We start from the raw sequence: 12,115 nt of genomic DNA on the forward strand, positions 1-12,115 counted from the left end.
CCTGCACCATGTGATTTAAACACACGCATGGGCCAGCAAGATGGCTCACTGCATAAAGCACTCCCTGGAGCTCCTGGCGACCATGGGACTCACATAAAGGTGAGAGGAAAGCAGATTCTATAACACTGTCCCCTTACCCACGCATAGCTTGCTTGTGCCTGTACACATGCACCACACACAATAATGATAATGATAATGATGATGATGATGATGATAATAATAATAATCACAACAACAGTGATCGACTAAAACAAAAAACGTGAGTACTGTGCTTGAAGGAATTAAGGTTAGCCCAGCAAGCTGTAAGTTGGTAGCCTAGCCCTTGAAAACATAAAATTCTTATGGCTTGCTGAGGGCAAAATGAAGCCTAAGACATGATTCACCTTTAAAAAACAAAAAAATAGAAACAGATTAAAACAATGTTTTAAGTCTGTGAATGAATCCAGGCTGAAAACAGTGACTTGTTCCAAGTGACAGCTAAAGGTATCTACTGAGTGGATCGAGAGCGCCCCCTACTGGCTTTCAGTAAAAGAAACATGACTAAAGGGCAGAGTCTCTAATTTTGTCTTTGTCTATGAAAGATTTGGGCCCAGCAGGAGTGGCTCTCCGCAATAATTACAGCTACTTACCTTGTGACACTTGTAGTAGTATGCAAGGAGCTGTGGCATCCGGTCGATTTCAGTAAACACCTTCACAAATACTTTAGACTGATCTAAAGAACACAAAGTGCGCATATACTGTTACCAGGCTTCCCAGGGCCACCAAAGCAAGCAACTCACCGATAAATTCAGATATTTGTCAATTAGACTCAGAAGTTTTTACTGAGATAACTGCTTTAATTCAAACAAGAGAATCATAAGCAAAAGAAATAAGGGCAGACTATAGCTACCAGACACTGCAAGCCTTAGCTTATTAAAGAAAGCACCAAACACCACTAATACAGCTAAGATTAGCTGGGCATGGTGGCACATGCCTGGAATCCTAACACCAAGGAGGCTGAGACAGGAGGATGACAGCCTGGACTACATAACAGGCTCCTGTCTCAAAGAGCAACATGTACAGAGTAGAGAGGTGGTTTGGAAGAGCACCAGCTGCTCTTCCAGAGGACCTCAGTTTGGCTCCTAGCACCTACATGGCAACTTGAAACCATCTGTATGTAACTCCAGAGGATCCAAAGCCTCTAGAACTTCTGGCCTCTGTGGGCACAGACATGGTGCCCAGAGCAAGCAAATACCCATATGCCTAAAATAATACATGTATTTTATTTTTGAAAAGTAACAGGAGGTCTGGGCAGTGGTGGCGCATACCTTTAATCCCAGCACTCTGGAGGCAGAGCAGGTGGATCTCTGTAGCCTGGTCTACAGAGTGAGTTCCAGGACAACCGGGGCTACACAGAGAAACCCTGTCTCTAAAAACAAGAAACAAAAGCAACAAGAGAGTGTGCACTGTGCATGTGGCTGCGGGTGGTAAAAAAGATGAGGACAGGCTGCAGACCAAAGCTGGAGTGAACCATTTCAGGAGGCTCTGAGCCTCAGTCTCCTACGTCCTACCACCCTCCTGTAGTATACCTACTCCCTTACCTGGTCCTGCTCCTGTCCCAAACATGAACTGTCACTGACAGTACATAAGATATGGCATCTCATCCATCAGCCTCATTTCATAGGTGAGGAAATGACACCTCCAGCTTCAGTTAGTGGTTCAACGGGAAACTATGGTGAGCTACGTGTAGTGCTGACTTTTCATTGTTCCGATCCACAAAACAGCCACTTAATCTGACGCTATGTTTACACAGACTGAAGAACAGGGAGCAAGCGAGGCTCTCAGACACTGCTGCGGGCCATGCTGCTTGTCATAATCTAGCGTGGCCTCCGGGGTCCTCCCCAGTCACCCTGCACAAGCTCCCCTTGGAGGCCTGCCATCCTCCCTTCACAGGGCCCACCACACTGCACCTACTGCAGCAGGCTCTTTATGTAACTGCTCGCTCTCCCCACACGCAAAGAAGCTGCACAAGGGCCATGACATCCCCTGCTCTGTGTCACTGTTTCTTGCTAGATTAGCACAAAACAGTTGCTGGAAGTACATGGAACTATACTAAAAGGATTAAGTAGCACTTCCAGGTCGAGGGTAGGGGTATGAGAACTGAGAATTCAAGGCCACTCAGGGCTACACAGTGATGTAGTGAGACTCTACCTCAAACAAACCAAAGAAGGACAAATTAGGTCAGCTGGCACTGGAACCACCGGATAAATACAGAACAGAGAACAGAAAAGGAGACCAGCAAAGCCAGAAGTCTGAGCAAGGCAGCACAGTGAAAAATCCACCTAGACCTAAGGAAAAAAAAAACAACAAGCAAGCAAGGAAGCAAGCAAGCAAACAAACAAAAACTCCCAAGAATGCTTAAACAAGAGAGAATGATGAAATGTACACAGTGAGAATGAAAACCAAGACGATACTTCTGAAAGGAAGTACTTTGGACCATTATAAAACAACACATCAGATATCCTTGATGAAAATGGCAAATTCCTCCACACAAATTACCAAAACTGAATCTCAAAGATATTCTAAGCTGGGCACATTGGATCCTCTGAGTGGGAGACCAACCTGGTCTGCACAGCAAGTTTCTGGCCAGACAGTGCTACATAGCAAGACCCTGTCTGAAAAAAACAAAAACAAAAACAAAAAAAACTAAAAACAAAAAGAGAGGACAGAAGGAAGGGGCTTGATCCTAAGCACAACATAAAACTGTTTGTGTACACTTGAGATCAAAAGTTCACGGTCAAGGTTGGAGAGATGAGTCAATGGTTAAGAGCACCGGCTACTCTTCCAGAGGACCTGGGTTCAAGTCCCAGCACCCACAGGGTGGCTCACAACTGTAACTCCAGTTCCAGAGGATCTAACACCCTCACACAGACATAAATAGAAGCAAAATACCAATGCACATAAAAAAGAAAAAAGGTTCAAGGTCAGGCCAGGAAGCTGGCTCAGTGAGCGAAAGCACTTGTCATGTAAGTTTAAGCCTCTGGTTTTACCTGAACCCAGGTACAAAGCTGTACATCTATTGGAGACAGAGACAAGAGAACGGCTCCAGCCAGCCGGCCTACGGTACGCAGAACAGAAATAGGGAGACTGCTCCAGCAACGCAGAACAGATAACAAAGCTGTCCTCTAACTTCTAGACACACGAAGTGGCATGTCCAGACACAGAAAAGAAGTGAAGTTCAAGGTTATCCTCAGTGCATAGTCAGAGGCCAGCCTGGGCTGGGCTATACTACACATTCTTTAAAAACCTCAATAAAAAAAAAAATCTAACAACTCAAATTCAGCAGCACATTAAAAGGATCATACCCTCAAAAAAAGAAATGTAACATAATGTAATCAATGTGTACATTAACAAAACAAGGAGAGGTACTGACCGTCTCAACTGATAAAGAAAAGTATTTAATAAAACTCAACAACTTTTTTAAAAAATACTTATTTTATTTTAATTTATGTGTGTCTGTGCACATGTGTGTGGGTACCTGTGCAGGTCATCAGGAGCTGCAGGTGACTGTGAGCTGTCTAACAAGGACTCTGGGAGCTGAAATCCAGTCCCCTGTAAAGCAACAATTCCTCTTAATGGTCTTTCAGGATAGAAACACTCGGTCATCTAGGAACAGAAGGAACTGCTTTATCATATCAAATCCACTTGTAAAGATAACAAACAAGGGACAGCAGAGAGGGCTAATGCATTTGTTGCTCCTATGGAGGACCGTCTGGGGTTTAGTTCTAGCACCTCCATGGTGGCCCACAACCATCCATAATTACAGTTCAAGGGATCCAACATGATATTGGAAGTCTGAATCAGTGGCTAAGGCAAGAAAAATGAAGGGCATTCAGGAGGGAAAAGGAGTAACAATCTGTGCAGACATGCTTCTGCATGTAAAAACCCCAGGTTCCATACACACAAATCTACTGAACGTAATGAATTAAGCATGCTTGCTTGAGCTCGTCTTTTCCTGGTAGTGCTGGGGTAAGGTCAAGGCACTGTATGCTCTAGGTGAGAGCTCCACTGCTGACCTACACACCCATGTGGAGCCCCAACTCTGATGTGGCTGCAACAATAGACTAAGGGAGACCCAACTTTCTTGGGTCTTGACTATGAAGAGATGAGCAGGAGGAGAGCATATCAGGACGGAGAGCGATGTCACCTGAGGTGAGAGGTTAAGCTGCCTCTCCTCACACGGAGCACTTGGCTACCCATGGAGCTCCGGTCCCAGAGCTAAAACACTCCCCCCAGGGACAGGATGGAGCCCACTTGCAGAGGGCCTGCCTAGCATCAATAAGGCCTTGGGTCAATCCCCATCAATTTCAGGTCACATGCAGGGCGACCTTGCTCTCTTTAGCCATCAAACAGAAAGAAAGCTTGCCATTTGCAACTACATAGAAGAACTTGGGAAGGACATGCCAGAGTTGAGAGAGAGAGAGAGAGCAAGTCTGATCACATTTATACATGGAATCTCAACAGCTGAGCTTAGAGAAACAAAGGAAAATGGGGCTGCCAGGGAGGGGATGGAAAATAGAAGATCTCAGTTATGACAGCTAATAATAATAATGTATTATAGACCTGAGATTTGCTCAGAGTAGATCATTAGTGTTCTTACCACAAAAACAAAAGGGGCAACTGTGTGTGATGGGTGTGATCCCTTGATCATCATGTGTATCAAATCAGCATGTTATACACTTTAAGTACACACGTTCTCTCTCTCTCTCTCTCTCTCTCTCTCTCTCTCTCTCTCTCTCCCTCTCTCTCTCTCCTTCCCTCCCTTTCTCTCTCTCTTTCTGTGTGTGTCTCTCTCTCTGTCCTTTTTTTTCTCTCTCTCTCTCTGTATCTCTCTCTCCCTCCCTGCTTCCCTCCCTCCCTCCCCCCCCCCCCTCTTTCTTTGGCTTTTCAAGACAAGATTTTTCTGCATAGCCCTGGCTGTCCTGGAACTCACTATGTACTGGCTTCCAACTCACAGAGATCCTACTGCCTCTGGCAAGTGCTAGGCTTAAAGGTGTGCACCACCACTACTGAGCTCATAAATTCTTTTTAAAAGCTAGAAAAAGGTTTTTATTTTGCTTTCAATAATGTCCTTATTTAATAAAAAAAATTATATGGTCAAACTGAATACACTGAAATTGTATGATACTTTTACATGTGACACATGTGACAAGGACTCGTATGCACAAATGTCTGTACATTCAAGTTCATAAATGTGTAGCTTATCAATATAACTTTCAAAGAAAAGGATGCTAACGGCTGATGCTGGCTTTCCCTAAAGCAACCTGAAGAATTAGAGCACTTAAACCAGCCTCGGTTCATCAAAGAAACACACCGTCATTAACAGAATTAATGCTGCATCTAGGAAGCTAAGAGGAGGTATTTGCAGAACAGGAGAGAGGATGCGAAATACCACTGTTGACTACGGATGGCTGGAAAGACAGAGAAATGTAGGTTGATGTCAGTCCTTCCAGTCTGCTGATGAAATGGCTGCTGAGGGCGTCGATAGGATAGGGTCAAGAGAACATGGAACTCAGAAGAGAAGGCCTCACATGACACACACACAGCAGCAGTGAGTGCAGGTCACAAACAGCTGTGAAGATCAGCAAGCACGGCAGCGTCTTGCATGGTACCACACATGTTTAGTCTCAGCACTTGGAAAGCCAAGACAGTTGAATCACTATTAGCTAGAGACTAGTCTGGGCTATATATTAAGTTCGAGTCTAGCCATGGCTACACAGTGGGATGCAGATTCAAGGGGGAAAAAGAAAAAAAAAAGGACAGGTTCACTGCTGCCACTCTTTGATTGGCTGATATTTTTGTGGATGAAGAGTGAAGTATGCTGTCTACAACTTACTTTGAAAAGAGTCAGATGGGGGCTGGAAGTGCAGTTTAGAGGTAAGGTGAATGCCTGGTATGCACAAAGCCCTGGGTCTCGCCCCAATATCAGGACTCCCCACACAAAAGTCCTGGGGCTGCAGTCAGTGGCAGAGCTGCTGAATCAACAACAACAATAATAAAAGAAAAAGAAACATAAGAAACATCGAGAAGGAGAGCAGACATGTGACACAGCAAGTGTAAGGTTAGCATGAAGCTTAGCGGCACACTCTTGCCAGGCCTGGGTTCCACCCCCAGCACAGGGCAGTGGCATGGGAAAACGTCAATGTTGAGACCTAGATGTCTTCTTCATGGTACCTGTTCCAACTATTCTGTATGTCAGGAAATTCTGTGTAAAATGTTTATATATGGAAGTATCATGAGGTCACATTTATCTATAATCTACATAATTCAATCAGCATAAAGCTATTCTAAAGACTCAAGAGCCAAGCCTTATATTTACACAGAAAGGTACCCACAGTTGAAACTTGCCACACTCACCCACAGACTGAGAGGTGAACGCTGCTACTATCTGGGGGCTGGCCAGGGCCTCCAGCCTGTTCTTCAGAGCCTCCAGGTGCACACATTTTTCAGAGTAGTCTGGAGTATCCACAAGCATCATCAAGCTGTTCTGCATACCAGTCAGCTTTGCAGAAATCACAGATATGTCCTGTAAAAAGACAAAACAGAAGATGTTTATTTTAAAAGACTCCCCATACCTCAAGTGGAAATAGAGAAAACACACCAGAAGGGAACTCCTGAGCTACAGAGACGTCAGCAGGTAAAGGTGTTTGCAAACAAGCACAATGGTCATGAGTTTGGCCCTGCAGGACCCCACAGGATGGAAAGGAAGAACTGACTCTCACAAATTGTCCTCTGATCACCACAAGTTTACACTGACTGACACAGGTGCTTGTGTGTACACATACACACGCATGCGTGTGCACACACACACACAAAAATTTTAACTTAAAAATAGTTTTCAGTTAAAAAAGTAATTTGTAAGAATAAAAACGGTACGTAAAAATTATGTTTAACATTATTAGTACCAAAACAAACAAAAATTAAGACAAGGAATTATCATTTTCTTCAAGTTGGGAAAGTACCAAAAATGGCTATTTTTGGTAAGGATGCAAAAAAAAAAATCTGTCTGGTATCATAATGCATAATTTCTGGGGCTAAGGAAGTGACCCTGTGGTTAGGAGGGTTTGTTGCTCAGTAGAGGACCGGAGTTTAGATCCCAACACCCACACTGGGAGGCTCACAATAGCCTTTAGCTCCTGGTTTCTGACATATTCTTCAGACCTCCAAATCTACAAACACATCCACTCACACAGAAGCACATGGATATACACTTAACAATGAAATGGCTTTAAATGTATATTGTCTTACTGTAAGGCAACTTAACAATGGGTCAAGAGTCTTAAAAATATTCACAGGATGGGGGTGAAGGTCAGCAGGTAATAGCAGCCGCTGTGCAAGCCTGCCACCCTGAGTTTGATCTCTGGAACCTACCAGTGGAAAAAGAGAACAGACTTCTGAAAGCAGCCTGCAGCCCTCCACATATGGATGGTACGGCATGTACAGGAGTACTCATCCACATATCATACATGTGCACACACACACACACACACAATAGTAAATTTAAAAAACACAGAGCTAGAGATGTAACTCTGTGGTAGAGTGCTCTCCTAGCATGTTCTAAGACCCTGGCTTCCATTTACAGTATTAACAGAAACAAGAAATCACATCCTTTAACTTGGTATTTTCTTCTCTACAAATTTGTCTTAAAGAAATCTGAAGCCAGGCAATGGTGGTACAAACCTTTGATATCAGCACTCAGGAGGCAGAGGCAGGCAGAGCTCTGTGAGTTAGAGGCCAGCCTGGTCTACATAATGAGTCACAGGACAACTTGGGCTACCATTGAGACCCTGTCTCAAAAAACAAAACAACAACAACAAAAGCCCAAAAATAAACCAAACTAAAAATAAAAGAATCTGAGGAATTCTGGTGTCTGGTGGTACATGTCCATAATGGAAACAAGTAGAGGCAGAAGGATTAGGTCAGCCTGGGCTACATGAAATCTTTTCTGAAAGACAAAAAAAAAAAAAAAAAAAAACAACCCTGCTGGAACCTGAACAGAGTGACACAAAAAGTTCTCAAAAGACAGGAGAAAATAGCCAAGAAATATCTCAAAAATATTTATCATTAGTAATTAGGGAAATGTGAATCAAAAAAACTTTGAGATTTCATCTTACGCCAGTCAGAATGGCAAAGATCAACAAGAAAATGGACAACAAATGCTGGAGGACGTGGGGAAAGGGGCCGTCATTCACTGTTGACGGAATTGCGGATGCTGGAGGACGTGGGGAAAGGAGCCCTCATTCACTGTTGATGGAATTGCGGATGCTGGAGGATGTGGGGAAAGGGGCCCTCATTCACTGTTGACGGAATTGCGGATGCTGGAGGACGTGGGGAAAGGGGCCCTCATTCACTGTTGATGGGATTGCGGATATTGCAGCCACCATGGAAATCAGTGTGAAGTCTCAAAAAGCTAAAACCAAATTGATCATACAATCCATCATACCACTCCTTGCCATATGCCCAAAATACTTCATATCCTATTCCACAGACACCTGCTCAGCCATGTTCATAGCTGCTGTCTTCACAACAGTCAAAAATGGAAACAACCTAAATGTCCTTCGAATGGAGAGTGAAAATGTGATAATACACACTATAAGATACTGTTCAGCTGAAAGAAAACCGAAATTGTGAGGTTTGCAGGTAAATGGATGGAACTAGAAAAGATGTTGATAGGGTAACCCAGACTCAGAAAGATACATCTGGCATCTTCACTCTCATTGGAAGTTCTTTGTGCTAGATCCTCAGGCATGAGTGCACGGCCATACCCACTGGGAACAGTGAAAGTCATGAAGGCAGCACAACTGTCTGACACAGTCCTAGCAAAGCTGAGCCGAACGCCGTGATCACTCATTCTGTCTCTCACGCTTAGGTTTTGATCTCTGAGTGCTGCATTCTTGGGGACTTTCTGCATTACTTTATGTCTTTTCCTGAGAAAATTATGTCTGAGTCTTTTTAGAAAAGTCTTAAACTGACTTCCCTTCTGCTTTGAGGGAAACAACTTTATCTGGCCCTACTGGGAAGCTATCCTTATGCCCTGAAGATCATAATAAGCACAAATAAGCACTAAGATGCTAGAAATTTCTTTATGAGGCCATGATTCTAGGAATCTTCTTAGTAGTATCTGCCCCTAAGCAAACTCAAACAGTATAATAGGTACAGGGTAAACAGAGATAACTGACAAATTCTGACTGGCCAGGAGAATTAGTAACACATTCTAAGCCTCTTTTTACAATTCACTTAGAGCTCCCTGAATGTACTTTAAAGATAGGGGGTCATACACCCCCAGAGGAGAACTCAGTAAATAGGATAGACTAAAATAACTTTTCCTACTTTATAGTATAGGTGATAAAAGGATATAGTAAAGGAGTCAGCTGTTAGAATTTGCTATTTGGGTTGGAGAGATGGCTCAGCTGTTAGAGCACTGACTGCTCTTCCAGATGTCCCGAGTTCAATCCCCAGCAACCACACGGTGGCTCACAACCATCTGTAATGGGATCCTGATGCCCTCTTCGGGTGTGCCTGAAGACAAAATGTGCTACTCATAAAAAGCCTGGTTCAGATATTTTCTGTTTGTCTGGAGTGCCAGCCTAAAAGCAGGTTGTCATACAATAAATGTGTTGGCTTTAGCAGAAACATTCTTTAGATTCTACGAATTGGAGTTATAGGGCTAACAATAAAAATAAAATCTGTTCTATTTGTACTTTTTAATCATACTAACTTGTGGCCCCAGACATTTAATGAAAAATCAAACACATGTCCAGAGACAAAATGATATAATCTTTGCTCTGTCAAATTTGTATAAATAAAGAGGCAACCTGATTGCTACTCAGTCAGAGCTCCAAGAGTCCCCTGACCATCTTGCCTGACAGTTCCTCCCTCACTGACTCACTGTCTCCTCTCAGGGGCTACTGTCAGCCACCAGCGATCACCAGCACTGAAGTAAGTGCAGAAAACAGGAAAGTAAGAAGGGAATATTGGGAGTGGGTGGGGAGAAGCTACAGTCGGGGAGATAGGAGAGTGCAAGTGATCTGAATGGGAAAAACAGGGAGGGCATCTGTCTCTAGTTACAGAGGGGGAGAAAGATAAATATAGAAGAAAAGAGAAGGTAAAAAGCAGTCAAGATGTCTGAAAAGTCATAAGGAATCAAACTACTAACTACATAAAAATACTCATACTATAAATAAGTAGGGTGTGTGTGTGTGTGTGTGTGTGTGTGTGTGTGTAAAGAAAGAATGATTAAATGAAATACTCCCTTTTGGGCTGATAATGCTCCCTCCCAGAGCCATAGACTATCTAACAAAACCCCCAACACCAGGCATGAAAAGCTCTCTTTTGAGTTGTTGGTCAGGGTTGTTGACCAAGAATTATAGGTTACTGCTATTGCCCTTGACTGCCCCCAAGTGGTGGAAGGTAAATCCCTGTTGCTGGAGACACCCTGCACTTCAGACACAGGGTCCAGAGGAGCCTGAGCTGGGAACTGACCTGAAAGCCCCTCCCTGAGGACTACTTTTCATGAAGTTATGTTTCCAGGGAAAGAGGCAAACAACAGTCCTACCCAGCTATGACACCTATGAACCACAACAACAACCAGCACAGCTTGATAACCATGAGTGTGGGCACTAGTGGTAAGAGTACATTGTGGTAACCAACACCTCTCTAACGAGACTTACGAGGGAAACCATGACTGGTAGTGGCAACCTAGCCAACTACCCAAGGCTAGTGAAGTCAGGGATCTTGGAGGAGAGCCTACAACCAGCATTTTACTAAACCAGAATCATCCCGAATTAGACTCTCAGTATTTGTCCTTGTACCCACAGATCAGTGTATATAGAAGGCAAAAAGGCCTTGTGCACACAGATAAGCACTGGAGAAGCCAGGAAAGTTAAACACAGCTGATCTCCCCAAAGGGAGAAGATATCTAGCCATTTCTCCCAGAGTGCTGGGGGAAACACAGTTTACAACCTGGTAATCCTTGCTACCTTTTGGGCCAGGCTCTGCCCATATTCCCCAGGATATTATGTTTGCTAATCAGAGACTTCCCCCTAAAACTTTCAGCTTCACTTCTAGGCCATGAAACCCATCCTTGTGAGAGGTGTCATTTGTACTTTACAATGACCTAAGTGACTTCTGTGTTATCCTAGGGTCAGACATATGTCTACCCCAGTCATTATCCCTAGACCCTTGTCTTGAGCACTGTTTCTAAGTCAACAAGATTCCATCTGACAGATGAAGCCACACAGCCTTTGTAAAGAGCTTCAACGGAAATGAGTTTTAACAGGTGTTGTACTCATGGGACTAAGTTCATTGTTATCTGAATACTTTTTCCAAAATTGTGCTGTACTTAAATATGGCAAAAGTAAAATGATCTGAGTCAGACTCCAAGAAGTCTTGGTCCAGCACCAGTTACCAAAATCAGGCTGACCTGAGTTCCATTCTTACCTGATCAGTTTTTCCCTGTCTGCTGTAGAGCCTCCAGGGACCCTCACACAAGGGTAGACCTCACAATGATATGGACAGGAACCTATCCATGTTCCCATTTTAGAGACAGAAACGAAAATGATCAAGAACTACAGTCTAAACATCTGTCCTAATGCCTGTAGGTACGTGTAGTCCTTACCCCTCCTCAAGGAGGCTTCTCTTTGCAACAGACAGAGACTGTTGTAGAAAACCGCAACCAACCAAAAAACCAAGTTGTGGAGCCCAGTCTCAACTGATACATCTACAACACAGCTCCACCACCAATGCTCTCTTCCGCCTCAGAGGGACTAGGCGAGCAAGCAGTGCACAGATATACATGCAGGCAAAAAACAAACAAACAAACAAACAAACAAAAACCATGCACATAAAATAAATAAATTCTTTAAAACAACAAGAAAGAAAGAAAGAAAGAAAGAAAGAGAGAGAGAGAGAGAAAGAAAGAAAGAGAGAAATAAAGAGGAAAGAGGAAGAGAAGGAGGGAGGAAAAAAAGAAAGAAAGAAAGAAAGAAAGAAAGAAAGAAAGAGAGAGAGAGAGAGAGAGAGAGAGAAATAGAGACAGAAAGAGAAAAAGGGAGGGAGGGAGGAAGGGAGGGAAGGA

At 43.5% G+C, this 12,115-nt stretch overlaps 1 protein-coding gene across 2 annotated transcripts in view; it reads right to left on the reverse strand.

The window, feature by feature from the left end:
• The window catches only part of Cog7 (component of oligomeric golgi complex 7), a 58,535-nt gene that overhangs the window by 40,862 nt on the left and 5,558 nt on the right, over positions 1-12,115 (reverse strand). For both annotated transcript variants that reach the window (XM_028764221.1, XM_028764222.1), the window contains exons 4-5: positions 6,397-6,565; positions 630-712 (exon numbers count right to left, since the gene is read on the reverse strand). In XM_028764221.1, the coding sequence (XP_028620054.1) occupies positions 630-712; positions 6,397-6,565 (252 nt within the window). The remainder of the gene's footprint in view (positions 1-629; positions 713-6,396; positions 6,566-12,115) is intronic.

Source organism: Grammomys surdaster, unplaced genomic scaffold (assembly GCF_004785775.1).
Source record: "Grammomys surdaster isolate TR1022 unplaced genomic scaffold, NIH_TR_1.0 142, whole genome shotgun sequence".
Taxonomy (NCBI): Eukaryota; Metazoa; Chordata; class Mammalia; order Rodentia; family Muridae; genus Grammomys; species Grammomys surdaster.